Raw genomic sequence first — 19725 nt, 5'->3', positions numbered from 1 at the left:
CGAAGGGCGAGAAGCCATCGTTTTGAATTGAGTATCTTAGCATGACGTCATGGGAATCGATACAACTTTTTCGAGAAAATATCCTAAACGTAAAAATAATTGATAAAATGTCAGAACAACAATATTTGTCAAGTTTTGAATGCATTTTTTCAGTCTTTCATTTTTTTTTATCGATTGTCGACCTTTCAGTTTCACTGAAAGAATATTTTCTCCAAAAACTCGTATGCAGTTGTAGTACCATGTACCAAACTCTCTAATGGCGGCCATTTCCACATAGCCTAGCACTCTATAATTAAAAATCAGACCTTTAACTTATCTCTACGTTTAGAATTTTCCCCCAAAAAGTTTCCTGCACTGTTATGTCAAGCACTATGCTAACCTTCTAGACATTTCGAACTATCACGGCATAACCGCGTCCGCGATGTCATGCTGCAAAACTTACTATGTCGCGAAATTTTTTAGTTGTTTTTCAAAACTATTACAAATCAAAGAACGTCTAAAAAATTTCGCGGAACTTGGCACTAAAGGGGAAGTGGTGCTAACGATTGCTAGGCTCCATGCATCCACACTGTCAAAAAGTGGCTCACTGACATACAATTTCAAAGCTCTAAAAGTCCCAAAATACGTATCTGACCCACAAAGCTTATGCGACTTTTCGACTTTTATTTTCGTTCTATCCGCCCATACAAGCAGCCCCCAAGCAGAGGCATAAAAACTTGTCCGAAAGCTAAATGGCACCTGGGGATTGACGAACCCTTTTCCCTTATAACATAGTTGTAATGAGTGCTGTTTCACACAATCGAATCCGCAGGCCTTCTGACGATGGATCGGGCAAAAATGCGGCGAAATCGCAATACTTTAAGTTGAACGGATCTACTCTATGACGGCATGTCAGAGTGCTACGATACCAGTATGGCCTCCGAACGAGAAGGTTCAATGGCGCGACTGATGCTCTGAGGTGCGAAAAACACCCAGAGCTCTCGCACTTTTCGCATCAATGCAGCAACAAAGAAAGAGAGGCGAGACAAGAGATCAATCGCGAGCAGGCCTGCAATAGAGGAAGAAAGATGTTTCAGGGTACAAATAAATGTTATCAGCCACGTTCCTCTCCAGCCCAAGTTCCAGCCCATAAGACAAAAGACGAATTAGGCAGAAAATTGTTAAAATAATAACGGTTTTACCAAACGCTAGGAGGAGTCTAGAGTGGAGGGATAAAACCAACAGTTTTTCTCTCACCAATCTTGACTCATCCAACATCCTCCAGTTACTGTCGAGGCCCCCTCCCCCGTATCACAGGAGTTTGAAGCATTCCGGATGGAAGTCTATGAAGTCCAGCATCCACCGAAAGAAGACTCAGAGAATACAAATAGCTTCAAGGAGCTGTGCAGTGCCCTGATAAAACCTGATGAGGAATGCCCATCCATCACTACCGAGGAGGTGAAAAAAGTAGCAAGATGCATGAAAAACTGTTCCGCTCTGGGACCAGATGGTACCAGGGGTTTCTGTTGGAAGAAGTTTTCTTTAACTCATCCGAATCTGACCCGTATTTTCATTTCATATCTTAAGTCGGAAGAACCTATTTCGGAGTGGTTTGTTGTGAGAATATTACCTTATTTACTCAAATAAAATCAACACCTACCTTCGGTACTGCACCTCCCGGACCTTAATATACAAGAAGAAAATGCAAAAATTCTACAGCAAAATTCAACAAACGCAAAATTATACTACAAAGCTCAATCTCAAATCTAAATTTCCATTATATACAGTATACCGGAATAAAATTAAGCTAGCTCAGCCCTAAAAATCTAGTTAATGGTAGAGGGGGCGGTCGATGGTAAAGGTAAAAGAAATCCGCGAATGTAAATAAAATGAGATTAGCCAAGATTCAATATAACGAACAACACATGGTTTATTAACCCTTTATACAAATCAGTTTTCCTTGTAATACAAAATCTTATTTGTTTAAACGACAATCCTACTCTACTTTACAATATAGATATTAGAAAAACTTATAGCTCCAAAACACAAACTCTACACACAACTATCTATTTATACTAAGCTAACTAATCTGCAATAGATTAGGCCCTTTACGTTGGTATTACTCCACGACGCGTAACTAAGGATCGCACTATTAAACAACAGCAAAATACTGACTCCAAGGGGTGTTCATATCTAGATGGATTCATAAAAACACAAAGAGGTAGTCATATTGAATAGGGGTAGTCGTAATCGAAAACTAAAAGGGGTAATTCAAAAGGGTAAACAAAATGGGTTTTAAAAAGAACTACAGGGAGTAATCATATTGAATGTGGTTAGTCCTGATCAATAATTCAAAAGAATACACAATGTCGAGGCAAATCAGGTCAAATAATTAGAAATAACCCTGATTATTGAACTGAATTATATATTTGTGTCATGAAAATATTACAGCCAAAAACTGAAAAAATCTTTAAAGGCCATCTCCTTGTTTACTGTGCAGTTGAGTAAGTAGCGCACATTTTATCCACTGTATCGTCACCTCCCTTAGTTGAATAGTAAATATAATATAATATTATAATGTGTTACCAGTATAGCCAACCGGCAGATTAAAACAATAATTTGGCAACGACAACTCCAATGACGACCACGCGAACTTTTGCCTCTGGATCACCAACGTAAAATGAGAACGAATCTCGGCGTGCTATATGCTCGTTCCTCTTCTCCCATTCTCCTACTTGTAGCTCGTGCGCTGATTGTCTGGAGTTGGCGCGACGGCAGGTAATTTATCGTAGCGAACTTCAGTGTCGACTACTATGGGTACTAGCTATCCCCATAGTCCCTTTCATTTTTCACATGTAAACATTTTAACCAACGAAACGTAATTTAATCAATGGGTATTTATTCTCCTTACTCTCCGGTAAGACCCATTGGCTACAACCTGGAACCCCAATTCATCCTGACATCTGCAAAAGATCTTATCTGGTACCAGTAATCCCAATAGTAATATTGCGGGCCTGGCACTAGTTATGCTGGAGAAATAAAAATAAAAACTTCTCAAAAGAAGTACTGCCGATTTCCACGCCAGGTGGACGTCACAGCGTTGGTTGGTAGTCCATGTTTCGGCGGAACAATTTGAATTGCCTGAAACTCCACATTTTGCCTTCGTCGTGCACCTCTGGTTCATTTAATAGCCTCTATAGTTCCGGGTGTCCAAGATGACCCTCGAAGTATCTCGCAGTCGGCGACAAAGCTTTGGTTACATAAAAAAAGCAAACAAAAAAAAGTGAAGTCAGTCCTTAAATATACAATTTTCTTATAATTACAGTCGCTAATCGTGGAGTACCATGCAGTTCTCGAAGCTCCTGCCGAAGCTGGTTAACTCAGCTGACTCTAAGAATAACAGGTCCATCACTTGTCTAAATACACTGTAAGATCTTTGCAGCTATTCCAAATGATAGGCTCGTTCGGACAATCGGACCTGTGTGGCTAGAGATTTACGAACCACGCGGCTCAAACAAAGGTGTAGCAGGATATCGGGAGAACCTGCTCATCGATAGACATGTCTGCGTATCCTACCAGCGTTACCTATCATAAGGTGCATAGAGAGATAGATGCCGCTTTGGAAAACCAGATTTACTATCTCATCTGGAAAACATGTTGTGGCAACTAACAACGGCACCTTTCAGTGAGTTGTCTTCTAGGGCGACAGCATTCTCTTTTGCCTCACACTGTTGCTACTATCTTTCGCACTTCACCACTCCGAATGGTGCTTCTGCGGCAGACCAGGAAATCAAAAGCATAAGATCACTAATTTATTTTCATGGATGATTTTAAAATATATACTAAAAATAAAGAGCAACTACACCTAGCTCTACGGATAATCGAAAAATACACTCAGGAGATTGGAATGTAGTGAAAAAATTCACCAAGGATTATTTAAAGAGAGCCACAGAATTGCATTCAGGACTTGATATCTATAAAAGATACTCACTAAAGCAGATATAGATGTATCATACGACGAATTTAGTCTTCAGAACTGTTGGCGAGGAACATAGTATCTGTACCGAACATGCTTACCGTCCCGGTAGTACTCTATTCCTTTGGAGTGGTTCCATGCAACTATGATTAATATTTGGGTCATATTTATACTTTTCATAAACATACATAAGTCCAACGTGAACTCATGAATCTCGCGCAACTTCACACAGCCCAAAATTCAAGAGCATGTTTCTGAACAAATTATGTTTCTTTCTTCGCATTATGTCTTACAGCTCAGGCACGTTTAATTCATTCATGTCTATTTCAAGAAAAGTTATGAGTATTCGAGAAAAGAGGGCTGAAAAATGCTTGCATTTTCCATGACAAATGTCAACAGCTCGGGGGCAAGTGGTTATATGAACCGTCTTTTCTGACATTTTGCACGAATTTTTTTTATTTATGCTGAAAGTTTTTAGGGTAGGTGTGGGGTAAGGGAGTGAAAAAATTACAGCATAGCCAAAACAACGAACAACCTGATATATATAATTTTCAAAAAAGGGTTAAACGACCACTGCAGGATCCCCCACGTCTTACGACCGTGAGATGAGTGGTCACAGGGCACGATAAAATCACAACGACAATCCGGCAAAAGCCCCGTGTGTGTTAAGGCGAAACGGTAGGTTTGGCTGAGCACGGCAATGACTGCAGTGACATCTATAAGAAAATCGGAAATACAGTCTAGTGCCCCCTGGCAAGTATGAAGACAACCTCATACCCGAAAATTGGTAGGATTCGGTTGGTAAAATTTTTGACCTGTTAGAAAGAGAAACTTAGCAACGAGAGAGACAGACAATATTCAACCATTTTTATGAAACCATGTTTCTCGGCTTACCTGCTCAGTTGAAGGAAAATATAGAAAATTGACAAATATCTCGCATACACAATATGCGCGTGAAATATCAAATAATTTATTCGCAACCAATAAGAAAAAAAATTAAATTAATAAAATTGTGTTTATAAAACTTCTATGCGCCCACAAAATCTGATTTTATGAACAAAACACGTTTTTTTTGGTAATTTTGCAATTTATCACGGTGAAAAATCGTAAAGCTAAAATCTAAAATATTTGAAAGTTTCATATTCCTCCAACTCGACAATTTAATTAAATTTTGTTCAATTTAATAATGTGTTGCTGTTCATATAATCGAAGTCAGAGCAATTTCGAATGTAATGGTCTTTTTACATTCTCATTCTAATGAGAAGGTATTGGTTTTATGTAAAATTTCGCTTTGTCAGTTTTCATCAAATCTCCACGTTTTGAGACCCACTGAGTCAGAAAAACGATTTTTACGAAGATGTTTTCTGTCTGTATTCTGTATTCTGTAGGCACGATAACTTTTGAAAAATTTATCAGATTGGATTCTGCTTTGGCACACTTTTTTAAGGTCTAAAAAGAAAGAACAAGTTCGTAACCCAGCTATTTTGGATCAAAATTCAAAATGTGAGCATATTTTCAAAATGTTTGAAACCACATTTTTTCAAGATTTCAAAATTCAATGAACGGTTATTCATAGTACTCAGAAACTTAAACAATTTATCCTTATGACTTTTTTCTATAAAAAGAAAATTATCAGAGTTAGTATTTTTCGAGTGTTTTGGTAAAAAAAAAAACACTTTATTTACGGAAATCTACGGAAAGATAAATTGATTAATAATCACTTCCATTTTAGTTATATTAAAAGTGTAGTTTCGTATATAATTTGATATCAAGAGAAGTCCGCTAAATGTAAAAGTATATCAATCAAACATTAAACAAACAAAACTGCAAATTTTCATTATTTTTTAAGTGTTTTGTTAGAAAAAACCACTTTGTTTACTGAAATCCACGGAAAGATAAATTGATTTATAATCATTTTTATTTTATTTATATTAAAACTGTAGTTTGGGATATATTTTTACTTCGAGAAAAGCCCGCAAAATATAAAAGTATATAAATCAACATTAAATAAACAATAATGCAAATTTTGCATTATTTTTCGAGTGTTTTGGTAGAAAAAAAAAACTTCTTTACCGAAATCTACCGAAATATAAATTGATTAATAATCACTTTTATTTTATTGATATTAAAAGTGTAGTTTTGAATATAATTTAATTTCGAGAGAAGCCTGCCAAATATAATAGTATATCAATCAACATTAAATAAACAAAAGTGAAAATTTTGCATTATTTTTCGAGTGTTTTGGTAGAAAAAAAAAACACTTTTTTACCGAAATCTACCGAAATGTAAATTGATTAATAATCACTTTTATTTTATTGATATTAAAAGTGTAGTTCCGAATATAATTTAATTTCGAGAGAAGCCCGCCTAATATAAAAGTATATCAATCAACATTAAATAAACTAAAGTGCAAATTTTGCATTATTTTTCGAGTGTTTTGGTAGAAAAAAAACACTTTTTTACCGAAGTCTACGGAAAGGTAAATTTATTAATTAGCACTTTTATTTTATTGATATTAAAAGTGTAGTTTCGAATATTATTTAATTTTGAGAGAAGCCCGCCTAGTATAAAAGTATATCAATCAACATTAAATAAACAAAAGTGCAAATTTTTCATTATTTTTCGAGTGTTTTGGTAGAAAAAAAAACACTTTATTTACGGAAATCTACGGAAAGATAAATTGATTAATAATCACTTCCATTTTAGTTATATTAAAAGTGTAGTTTCGAATATAATTTGATATCAAGAGAAGCCCGCTAAATGTAAAAGTATATCAATCAAACATTAAACAAACAAAACTGCAAATTTTCATTATTTTTTAAGTGTTTTGTTAGAAAAAAACACTTTGTTTACTGAAATCCACGGAAAGATAATTTGATTTATAATCATTTTTATTTTATTTATATTAAAACTGTAGTTTGGGATATATTTTTACTTCGAGAAAAGCCCGCAAAATATAAAAGTATATAAATCAACATTAAATAAACAATAGTGTAAATTTTGCATTATTTTTCGAGTGTTTTGGTAGAAAAAAAAAACACTTTTTTACCGAAATCTACCGCAATATAAATTGATTAATAATCACTTTTATTTTATTGATATTAAAAGTGTAGTTTCGAATATAATTTAATTTCGAGAGAAGCCCGCCTAGTATAAAAGTATATCAATCAACATTAAATAAACAAAAGTGCAAATTTTGCATTATTTTTCGAGTGTTTTGGTAGAAAAAAAAACACTTTTTTACCGAAATCTACCGAAATGTAAATTGATTAATAATCACTTTTATTTTATTGATATTAAAAGTTTAGTTTCGAATATAATTTAATTTCGAGAGAAGCCCGCCAAATATAAAAGTATATAAATCAACATTAAATAAACAATACTGCCAATTTTGCATTATTTTTCAAGTGTTTTGGTAGAAAAAAGAACACTTTTTTACAGAAATCTACGGAAAGGAAAATTGATTAATAATCACTTTTATTTTATTGATATTAAAGGTGTAGTTTCGAATGCAATTTAATTTCGAGAGAACCCCGCCAAATATAAAAGTATATCAATCAACATTAAATAAACAAAATTGCAAATTTTTCATTATTTTTCAAGAGGTTTGGCAGAAAGAAAACCTTTCTGAAAGAATCTCACATTATTTGATCTGGAATAAATGGTGAAATTAGTATATTTTTCCGCTGTATTAATTCAAAATACTTCAATAACTTTGGAAATTCAGTAATATCTTTGTTATAATTTTATATTTTCTCAAATAATGAGTCATAAGCAAGGGCTTCGTCTCGCTCTGAGGTATACGCAGGTATAAGTTCTCCAATGTTACCGACATTGCAGTTTTCGCAAGGATAGTCTCAAGTCAAGAATAGATTAGTAGTGACCAGTGGCGGTATAGCTGTGAACTAAAAAACCGGTTTTCTGCAGAATTTTTCCTGGTTCATTTTACTTTGTTTTCAGCAAAACCTTGTTTAAATAAATAATTTAATTTTTTTATTGATATTATGTTTATTAATACTTTCAATATGGCGGGCTTTTCCCATTTTTAACATCCAAAATTTTCGGAATCAGATAATCTAAAAAAATTTTTTAAAATGAAAAAATTTTATTTTTAAGAGAAGCCCGCAATAGATTTCGATTTACTTTTAACAATGCAAAAAACAAAATTTGAATTTATGCATTATTTTGCGAGTGGTTTTGCTGAAACTATTTGGAGGAAGTTACCGTTTCACCTTAAGGACACGAAGCGACCCAAGGATGACATACTTTTGCATCCATCTCGCAAGTGCCTTTGCATATTTTTGGCACGCGGGTATGGCCTTTAAAGTCAGGAACCAGTGATATTTTCGTACTTCCGAGTGCACCGATCACAAGGACAATTACTTTAATCGAATATTTTAGGTACAGTCGTTGCAGATCCCTTTTGAGGTCTTGATATCACTCCTTTTTTCCCTTGTTCTTCGCAGTGATGTAGTCCAGTGGTCGGCAAACCTTTTGCCCACTTTTCAGGTAAGGGCAGGTTAGACCCAAGAAATTTTTCCGCCTGCCGCGCTTTGTTCGTCAACGCTACGTTTTTCCTAAAATGGGTTGGTTCTCCTCGGTAGGGGTCCATTGTTAGACGGGATACTCAGTGTGAATAAAAAGATACAAATGAATTTTTCTTTAAATTCTCATATTAGCGATTTATAAGCCTAGAATTAAAATTCAATTTCAAACCAAAAGTGTTATATAGCATTGATTTTTAGTATTTTAAGGCGCTTTTTAATTCCTTGTGGTCGCAAGAATTCTCCGATTTTAAATTTCGAGGTTTCAGAAAGCTAATTTTGAAATCGAGAATTTTTAAAAAAATTTTAATCCCCATTACTTGAATTGCATAATAATGGAAGCGTCCATGGCGGGTTGAACCTTGTTGGGGGCGGCAGGTACTGCCACAAGATTTTGACTTGACCCGCCGCACAGTGGTCAAAATCTCGAAAAAGCTGGCCATAATTCATTAATGTCATCATTTTGGGATAAATTTTCTTACTCGGGGGTTTTTGGAGTCGCTGATCATGAATCTGATATTGCTTTTTGAAAAAAACAAAATGGCGACTAGAAAATGGCGGAGGATTCTCACAAATTTAAATTTTGTAATGAAAAAAAAGATCACTTAGAGGTTTTCGGGTTCGCTGATTACGAATCTGATATTGATTTTCAAAAAAAAAAAATGGCGGTTACAAAATGGCGAAAGATTCTCACAAATTTTAATTTTTTTATGAAAAAAAGATCACTTAGAGGTTTTCGGCTTCGCTGATTACGAATCTGATATTGATTTTTGAAAAAAAAATAGCGGTCACAAAATGGTGGAGGATTCTCACCAACTTTGATCATTTTTTCTGAAAAAAAGGATCACTCAGAGGTTTCGGGATCGCTGATTACAATTCTGATATTGGTTTGGAAAAACATGGCGGATACAAAATGGCAGGAATTTTCACAAATATTGATTTTTTTATAACAAAAATGATTACTAAGGGATTTTTGGGGTCACGGATTATCAATCTGATATTAAAAAAAAATGGCGGATACAAAATGGTGGATGATTTTGATGAATTTTGCTTTCTTTGCAACAAAATTGATACCTCAAAGGTTTTTGGGGTCGCGGATTACGAATCTAATATTAGTCTCACAAAAAAATGGTGGAAGATTCTCATTAACATTTAGTTTTTTAACAAAAACCATTACTCGGGGGTTTTTGGACTTTGTGGGTATGAACTTATGCTTATTGTCGTGAGGCAAGAAGTGCAGATTTAAGAGTGACGTGCAATTTACATTACAAAAAATTAGATCGTATATTAGAAAATCAAAATCAAATCAACGTTCGATAAAAACGTAGCAGTTTTCAGCATTCTCAGAAGTTTTGCCTTTGACTAATTCAAATAATTCCTTTCGGGTTAAACAAATTCGCGGTTTTGTATGTTTATACCGTTAGTTGAAGCTAATAGAACAGTGAAATAACAAAAGTTTACGATGTTACCGTATGAATAACGTGCACTGTACAAGGAGCGTTTCAGAGCGCATCTGTACAATCTATCTGAGATAATGTGACAAGCCCAAACGGGCAACTTTGGGCAGCTAATTTTCAAATAGGTTTCACGTGAATGTGTAATTTTCCATTGAGAATTGAAAACAGGGCCAACCTAGCAAGACTTTTTTAAACTTTATTTTCATTAACGTGAATTAATATAAGAATTCAAACCCCGAACTTTTTCCTTTATCTTTGTCATATCTATTATTGTTGCGCTATTTTTTCAAGTACTTACATTCACTAGAACAATCCATGTTGTTTCGCTGAAAATTATAACTCCATTAAAAAACAATGTACATTTGAAAAACTGCTTTTATCACTCGCGAAGTGCACGCGTTTCGATGCGTTCGGCGTTTGTAAACAAGAAAGGAAGAAACAGGCTTAGGCAAGCACGTGTCCTTAGCTATCGTTCCCAAACGATGCTTGGGGTACCACTGCACTTATTTAAATCTTTAAATGTACTTGGAATTTTTTTTTTGTGCATTATGGACAGCTTTTTGGGGATTTTGACCACTGTGTGCCGTGACAGCTAGGGCTGCAGCGAAGCAGTAGTTTGCCGACCACTGATGCAGTCAGCCGGAGCCTAGAATTCGATCACGAAAATAGTGCGTTTCTCGAAGTCGTGGAGAACGATGTCAGGCCTCGAGTTTGCAACGGAGACTGCTGTCCGAAAATTGTAGTTGTAGAAAATGTTGTACTTTTCGTTGTGTAAAATTGACTATGTCCTTCTCGGAGCGTTCGGCAGGGCACGGTCATGGCCAACACTAAGAAGGACAATAATGGTAATAAAACACTCTCTGGGCCGAATTATACCGGTAGAGATACGTCGTTCCTTCGTGGATGGGACACCCAGTTAGTATGTGTTCTAGGGGCTCTTCAGATTAATTTTGGCATACTTGCCCAATCCAAAGTCCATACCACATATCCTGTGTACTCCTTAACAATATTTAAAGCAAGTTGAAGTTTGCTTGCACCAGAAGCATAGATCTTCAGCTCATCCATATAAAATACATGAGTGTCCTTATGCTCGCGATCATTAGTGTCGCTACAGGGGTATCCAGAAGAATTTCGTAGTGAGGGATAGAGACTGAAGTGTGCTGCAAAAAACCGGGGACTCATGGTATCGCCTTTAAAACGCCCCTCTGGAAGGTGACGTTTTTCATTGTCGTGTGATGATGAACCTTCAAGCTTTCCAGCACACAGATGATAAGTCTACGAGAGGTCGACTCAAAAGCCTGCAACACCTTTTTCCAGACGCGTTGTTCGTACATACTTCCCCACAAAGGCTGAATTCTTTGAACAATCCTATTGTTTAGGACCGTTGTAGAGATCCTTAATACAATGTGATCAAACAAGTTATTGGCCTGTAATTCTCTGGGTTTGGCAAGCTGCCTTTTTTCGGTAGGAGTATAGTGCGTTTTAATACCAGCCACATAACACCGGGCCAGATATTGATATGTAGAAGTAAGCTCCTTCCACCAGAAGTTCTTGATACCATCTGCTTCTGCAGCAGAAAAGTTCTTCGGACCACTGAGTGTTTTTTTCACCCCTTTCGCAAAGATTGGTAGACATTTCTCCTCAGATGTTATAAGGTTGTCGCAAAACTCCTTGAAGCGGATGATACCCCTCTTCAAAAAGTCTCTACTTCGTTGTGATTGGGTGAATTTTTGACAGAAACTGTTCGAACGCTGAAGAGGTGCAATGGGTCAATAAGAGACTGTTGATTCTCCCTTATCCATTGCTCCTTCTTCTGTATTCTCCTCCTTGAATCCGATAAACCCCGTATTTTCTTAACAATATTACACACGATTGTCAGCAGCTTTTACTTGTGTAGTGTGCAATTGAAGATCCTCAGTTTGTGGGCGAACTTCCGAACCCTTACCGTGAACGATCTACCAGATGTTATGTATTCAATCACACACTGAACACGGGACGCATTTTGTCTTTATCAACCAATCTGCTTGTTCAGTTGATTTGGGGTCTTGGGTTTTTAATCCATCGTCAGTTTTGGGCTTCGATTTGAATCATCCAAAACTCTCGCAGCACCAAAAACGAAACAATTGATGGTCCACAGATCGGATATTTCCGAGGTATCATCACGAAGGGTGGCATCCCATTTAGTTAGATTTTGGGGCTTAGGAGTAACCTGTATGTCAACATTTCTCCTGGACTTCTAATCGCTATCATCTCTTAGAAGGTGTCTGCTTTCCACGACTGGTATCAATGTCTTCTCATCTTCGTCTGCAGTTTGTTCAAGTAGTGGTTAGGGAAGCGCTTCTCACACATGTCCAGTTTTCAAGGGGTAGACGCGTTGATTTCGCAATGACTGATGCGTAACGTTGGAGTTCTGGGTGCTGGGTGCTTCTGGCACCACAGAGTGTGCATACGCGCAGGGATAATTGTGGCATCGTAGCTGTCTAGGAAGTCATCTTTAAGTTGATCCGTCCACTCAATGTTGGCGTTTTGCCAGTTCGTCATCGTGTTTCCATCTAAATTATTTTCAGCAACTCGAACTCTAGGATAATTTACACTGTTTGTCAAAAAATTGTCGGGTGCTCTGCGAGTTCGATTGTTTTGAACCGCATCTACAACTTCTTAGTCGTTTCGTGGCGTCCTTGTTGTTACCACGAGCATTAAAGTGTCCGTCCGTCAACTGTCTCTAGTGTGGAGTCTCGCATGCAAGGATAATACATTTCTCTGAAAGTTCGTCCCGTATCCCTAGTCACCGTTAAAGACGCCTCGCCTAGGTGCCATTCAGCATTCGGCAAGATTGGTGCACCTCCGCGTAGGAGTTATTCCGTCGGGAACATCTCTGGAAAATTATCCGTTGTCATAATGACAACCGCGGTATTTCGCAGTGGTGGGTATTAATCTGAAAAACTGCACCCGATCCCAGCGAAATCGCGGTAAAATCTCAGCCATAACTACGTATCACGAAATTAAGATAGATGATTACAGTCTGTAACGGAACCATACGACGATCCGGCAAAAGTCTCGTGCACCCTAAGGACACGGAGCGACCCAAGGACGACCGCCTTCTGCATTTTGTCCGCAAGTATTTTAGCATATTGTTGACACGCAGGGATGCTTTTCAGGTTATTAACCAGTGAAAGCTTGGCACCTTGGTGAGCTTGGTGAGCTTGGCACATTGGAAATCTTGGCGACCAGCATCGTGATGCAGTATGCGTTGCATGCACTACTGTGCGGAATAAAGTGTAGAACAATATACGTTTAGATTTGTATTAATATTTTATAATAAAATTTTACCATTCTTAATGTGTTATCAATAAACAATGTTATTATTCATTAATTATTAGATTTTTTAATGTGTTTCCCTTCTAGATTAAGTATTGACTAATTTTGCTATGTTTTCAAAATACCTTATTGTCAGATAACCATACAAAATATTTATATTTTATTTAATGTGTGCTCGGTAATTTTTCCTTTAAAAATGTTTTTATCTTAAATTGAAAAAAATTAAAGTACGATTTCAATTATTACAAAAAAATTACATTTCAGAAAAGTTCTTTTAATTTTTAAAAAATTTTTACTATTTAATAATTGCTCAAATGAATTTTTGTTATCGCGATTGCATTTATCAGTAATTTTTACCCTAAAAAATATATATATTCAAATTTAGTTTATTTATGCACGAGTTATTAAAATTAAAGAATGAAAAATCCCAAATCGCACAAGTGTGGTAAACACGTATGCCCAGATGAAATGTGGTATCACGGGTTAATCACTGTAGAAATAGTATCATTTTTCTCATTTTTCAACGAAATTAATTTCTATTTTTGTAATCGAACTGAATCAAAAAATTATACACGAATTATTTCTTCCTAAATGGGTTTGCTGACCGATGCTATGCTACTAGTGTCAAGCAATGGAAATTGTAAGACATCGAAATGACAAAGAAGTCATTTGATGATCCGAAAAAAGGAATTAACTGATTTTATTTTTTTGAATTGCAAATCATCGGATGCTAGTGACACCTCTTTAGGTCTATATCAAAGCTCCTTGATACTTATCATTTGTGATATCGACCCTACCGGTAAAGATGTGGTAGCTAACCCTATACCCACAATAGTTTTTTCTGTCCCTACTACTTCCGCGGCCCTGCAGTTTTTAATGCAGGTTTTAGATAAACAATAGTATAAAATGTAATTTTGGATTTAAGAATTGTTTAGATAGTATGAAATAAACAGTTTTTAATTACTTCTGGTAAATCTTAATAATTTTACCAATAGTGAGAAAATTACAAAGCAGTATCTTTGTTTTTTACAAATTTATTTTCTCTTCAAATCCTTTCACACACTTTCGTGTTAAGTTACCATTGAATTAAAAAAAGCCTATATAATGAACCGTTATATATTTTTTAATAATGCTATTTTAATAATGCTTTTTAGAAATTCTGATGCTTAGATATTTATTTTAAACTTTATTTTTCTAGAGATGACTCTTTATCTGATTTTGATCGCATGTTGGCACGTAAAAAAGAAGAGCAATCACGACGAAGAAAACGAAAAGATATTGACATTATTAACGATAATGATGATATAATTGCCCAATTATTATCTGATATGAGAAATGCTTCTGAAGAAGATCGAAAATTGAATCATCAAAACAAACCGGCCACAAATAAAATAGCCATGTTACCGAAAGTCTTGTCTCAGTTAAAGAAACATGATTTGCAATTGGCCTTTTTAGAACATAACGTTCTCAACGTTCTTACTGATTGGTTGGCTCCTATGCCGGATCGGTCATTGCCTTCGTTGAAAATAAGGGAAAGTCTCTTCAAACTTCTTTGGGAGGTAAGCTAAAATCAAATTTATAAATTAAGATCACGTTTTCGTAGCAAATCTGAACCACTAAAATTGTTCAAAAAGTCGAATCCCTAAGTGAAATAACAGTTTATCTGCTAGACCAGGAAACCGTGAAATGGCTGGGAATTTTTCGAGGTCATGAAAAAGCGGCAAATGATTCAAATTATTTTTCGACTGGGAAATTTTTACATTTTCAGTTGAAAAGTCTTTTGAATGTTTTCAAATGTAATGTAATAAGTTTTTATTTTACAAATTGTTTCATTTTTCAGTCTTATAGCGCATTCGTTTATCCTGCATATCGGAGTGCACCAGGGCAGGGTAACCGAATACGCTTTTAATTTCTAAAGATTAGTTTTTAAATATACAGTTTTTGAGGTTTCACCATTAAAAATTAAAAGTTTGAAAATCAACAAATTTGATATTAAGACGTTTAAGTCGATTAAATTCAATTAACCATATATTTTTTCGCCCTCAAATTTGAACGCGCATCTTAGTACTCGAAATGCTTAAAGAAAACCGTAACAAAAACATGTCTTTTAAATCATAGTTATTTTATTTATCTTCATATTCTTTATTTTCTAATTATTTAAGTATAGTTAAAGATTAAATTGATCAAATCTAAAAATGAAATAACAAATAGATTAGAAAATATAAGTTACATATGATAAACAAACAGGTAAGTCAATTAAAGGCCTATGTAATTTTTATTACATTAATTTTCATTATAGCCAGTGTAAGAACATTCCAAATTGATCGTCATTTTGTAAAATGTAAGCATTTTTGACCATCTTTTGTAGAAAATATAAACTTTTAAATAAACACTGTGTCTTCTAGACTTAAAACCTAGTAGAGTCATATAATTCGAAGCTTTCTATTCACAAATACAAGATATTTAATCATTAAATTTATAATAGAGTAGAAGACTGATTCTAAAAATAAAAAAATTAGTAATACACTGAAAATTCACCACCGAGTTGCATGAGGACGCCCTTTTGGATTGGAAACCAATTCACTGAATGTTTTGAATGGTAAATAAGTCAAATTACTTCCACGTTTCGTTGAGTTCCGTACGAACGTTGGAGTGAGCCGGACGTGTTTCCTCTCCGTAAGCCAACAAACTTTGTTAGTGGGAAATATGATAAATATATGTGCATCCACTTCTGTAGTGAAAAGCCGAGATCTATTTTATATGAATGTTCAATTTATTGGTGATGTGCATACTGGATACATTGTTATTAACCACCTTTAAATTTGATCAGTGCCGTAAGAGCAAGTGCTTCGAGTTATTGTGTGATAGAATTCTCTTGCTTAGTGGGAACCAGCTTGTTCACTATTGACAATTGTGAGCTTTATGAGTCAAAATGTCACAACTTGACGAGAATTTTACAGATAGATAACTGTTACTTAAAATCAGCTCGGACACAGCAGAGACCAAATCTGAAATAAAATCATTAAAAGCATCGTACTCTCGCCTCAAAAGGGATGCAGAACAAAATTAAAAAGGACCAGGAAGTGCTGAAGACAAAAATGCAAACCTTCCAAGAAGTTAAATATGCAAATTTCGGATCATAACATAGGAGCGATTTACAAATTAGGCAAGCTCACAGGTAACCGTCCCGTAATTGCCCGATGCACGTCCCCTAGATGGAAATCTCTCCTCTTTGATAAACTAGAGGAGTTGGGAAAAATGGGATTAGCAATTTCAAACGACTTTAAAAAAGAAGAGCGGGACACCAGGCGAAATCTCAGACCATTTCGAACCAAACTGCGAGACTAGGGGTGACTCGTGCAACTGAAATAAAATGGCCTAGTCGTAACCAATCGTTTATAGACTCTGGAGGAACTTAAATCAAACCTACGTTGGCTATTCACAGCGGATGGTGAACTTTCGGATAATGTGGAACATGTTACAGTTGATAACCAACCACGTGACAGCTACGAAAATAAATCACCAAATAAAAGACACCGTAACGTCAAAGCCTGCACAATCAAATAAGCAGAAAGACAAAGTCAATAAAATGCAAAGGACATTCCACGCTCAACAATAAAAATCATCGCATTAAGAAAGCAGCCCCTATCACAGACTTTTTAATACAGAGAAATGAACTGGATGATTTTGAAATAGTTTATAGTAATTCGCATAGAGATTGAGAAAGGGGTAGAACTAAGGGGGGTTAGCAACAATTTTTAAGAAGAATGCTACATCCACCAAATTCTTTTTTAAGAGGAAAACTTTCTCTTTGTCCAATTTAAAAATCATTGCACGAAGTTTATTGTTCGGTCAGGTGCATAATTTAAGTATACCCAGGTCGTGCCAGCATGTTTATTTAAAACGAACTTCGCTAGATAAAGTTATAACAAAAACGGTAGGCATTTAATCGACCTTTTAGAAAGTTATGGCTATACAGTTTTAAACAGTAGAACGGAAAAAGACTACCCGGCTCAATTTACATTCACAGGAGCACTGAGTAACTCTGTTATTGATTTATGTTTTTTTAAACTTCATTTTATACATCTCGCCTTGAACTTTAATGCATATTATATAGTGACAAATTCTTACTATATGCCGATTGTTTTGGAATTTTCTATCGAGCGGAAGCAGGAAAGCGACGCAGTCTTATGTGAAGTCAAGGTTTCTTCTTCTTTAAAATGGCAACAGGAAAATGCCAATAGTTTTCAAAACTTTATGTACTGTGTCAGATCGGTTAAACTGTCTAACAATAATAATGTAACCTTCTTAAATGATAATTTAACCTCTACCATTTAAGAGGCAGCTGAAAAGTCAAAAATGAAGCACGAACACTATTCAAAAAAAGATAAAGGAGGAAAACCTTGGTTTGACACCGAATGAGACCACCTTAAGAGAGAACTCAGGGCTGGTCTTAGGAAATGCAGGAAATCTGCCTTTGCTTATATTTATAAGCTAGATTTTTAAATCTTAAAAAGGAAATACAATCAAATGCTAACAAAAAATAAAAACCATATGAATCTTCAATTTTAGATACCTTAGCTTCCTGAAAAAATTAAAAAGAGTTCTGGAATGCAATTAATAAATTTAGATTCCGTTCACCCACTAGTAATTGAATCAGCTCATATTTATGCAACAAATTTTTATTGCAAAACTTACGTGCACGGTCGCTTTATAACGAGCTACTTATTGATGCTAGACACCCAACATTAGATATAGAAATTTCCACTTCTGAGCTCTCTCAAAGCTTGTCAAAGTGTAAAAATGGGAAACACCAGGCGCTGACTCAATATCTTATGAATTTTATCAAATGTTGCCGCAGAACTGGTGTTTATATTTAAAAAATTTATTTAATAAAATTCTAGAATCCGAAGAAATTCTATCTTCATCGGTGCGGGTGGTTGTCGTCTTTATATTACTCAAAAAAGTTGATAGGTCAATTCCATCAAATTACAGATGTATTGCGCTTATGAATTCTGTGATAAAGATATTCACGCAAATCCTAACTGAGCGATACAGAAATGGGCTACGTTAACGAATTCAATCCCCGAATGGCAAGCAGGGTTCAGAGAGGGGAGAGGATGTATTGCCAACACCTTCACTTTAAATTCAAGCATACAGATTCACTTTAGACGCCCAGGAGGCAAACTTTTTGCTTTTTTTGTTGACGTTAAGAATGCCTTCCCTTCTATAAATTATGCGAAATTATGGCATAAGATATTCTCTTTAGGAGTCAGTGCGAAATTTTGTATTGTATTGAGAACAGTCTTGTTGTGAATGAAGAAAAAACGAAAATTATGATTTTCCAAAAAGGACGACGAAGAAACTACCCCGAATTCAAATACGCAGGAAAGATGATTGAAATTGTGAAAGGCTTTAAATATCTAGGTATTTTATCAGCCTCTAAATCCGACTCGTGGTATATGAAAGACATACTTTTCCGTAATATGGCACTTAGTACATTGTTATAAAACTCGGAATTATGGGGTTTGCTATACTGTCCCGTATTGGAGAAGTCCCAATTGAAGTTTTATAAAAAAAAGCTTGGGGCTCCTAACATACGCTCCAGTTTACGCTGTAAGAACTGAGATAGGAAAGATACCTTTATCTTATTTAATTTTCAAGGCAGCTCTTTCTTTATTAGAGAAAATTCTCGCTATGCCGAATGAAAGATTACCTCAGATTTGCTTCCAAAGATTAAAACAATTGGCATTGATTCCATCATCTTGCCGCAAATACAACTGGTCTCTTCAAATCAAGCAGTTTCTTTCGGAATGCGTCTTCGGGGGACTGTGAGAGCACCTAGACTTGGAAAGTCTTCGACAGAATAGGGACCGTATCCTTCAATCCTACGAAAGAACACTGAGAACCCGAAGAGAAAGAATTATAGAGTTTAGCTGCCTGCAGATCTATCCACATTATTTATTTATTTGGGTTGATATAAACTTGAATTTTCTACTTCATTAGTCTGTGTTTGTATTAATGATTCCCGCCCCGACCAGCAAAACCTCAGTTTCGCCTCAGTTTTGCAAAAGTCGGACGGGCGTCAAATCTCTATCTACTACATATGATAAATCAGCTGATCGCTGTAATTAAAGTCTGTGCGTTGCACTACATAAAGTGGCCTATAGGGTGCGCTGCCGCTAGCCACAAAAGTTAAAGCAATAGCTATTATATAGTCGAGTGCAAGCTAGCAGCCGACAACACTATTATTTTCAATAATATTAATTTAATAAACGTACTTTCGGCCAGGGACGAAAAAAATAGTATGCGACACACGGCCAGAAATGGTGGATGTCCTCGTATCGTAATACGAGGGTGGATTGATAAGTTTCCGGCCTGACCAAGAGATTGCGCCACTAGGCCTACCTTGAGGTGGCGTTCTATAGTACCATCCTTAGATAGCTTGTAG

At 35.6% G+C, this 19725-nt stretch overlaps 1 protein-coding gene across 2 annotated transcripts in view; it reads left to right on the top strand.

Annotated features, from left to right (window-relative positions):
- Nucleotides 1-19725, top strand: part of LOC117168859 (protein IWS1 homolog) — a 205172-nt gene that overhangs the window by 82482 nt on the left and 102965 nt on the right. For both annotated transcript variants that reach the window (XM_033354728.1, XM_033354729.1), the window contains exon 3: nucleotides 14473-14833. In XM_033354728.1, coding sequence (XP_033210619.1) covers nucleotides 14473-14833 — 361 coding nt within the window. The remainder of the gene's footprint in view (nucleotides 1-14472; nucleotides 14834-19725) is intronic.

Source organism: Belonocnema kinseyi, chromosome 3 (genome assembly GCF_010883055.1).
Source record: "Belonocnema kinseyi isolate 2016_QV_RU_SX_M_011 chromosome 3, B_treatae_v1, whole genome shotgun sequence".
Classification (NCBI taxonomy): Eukaryota; Metazoa; Arthropoda; class Insecta; order Hymenoptera; family Cynipidae; genus Belonocnema; species Belonocnema kinseyi.
Note: the sequence above shows the minus strand (reverse complement) of the source record. Positions and strands in the feature narration are given on the sequence as shown.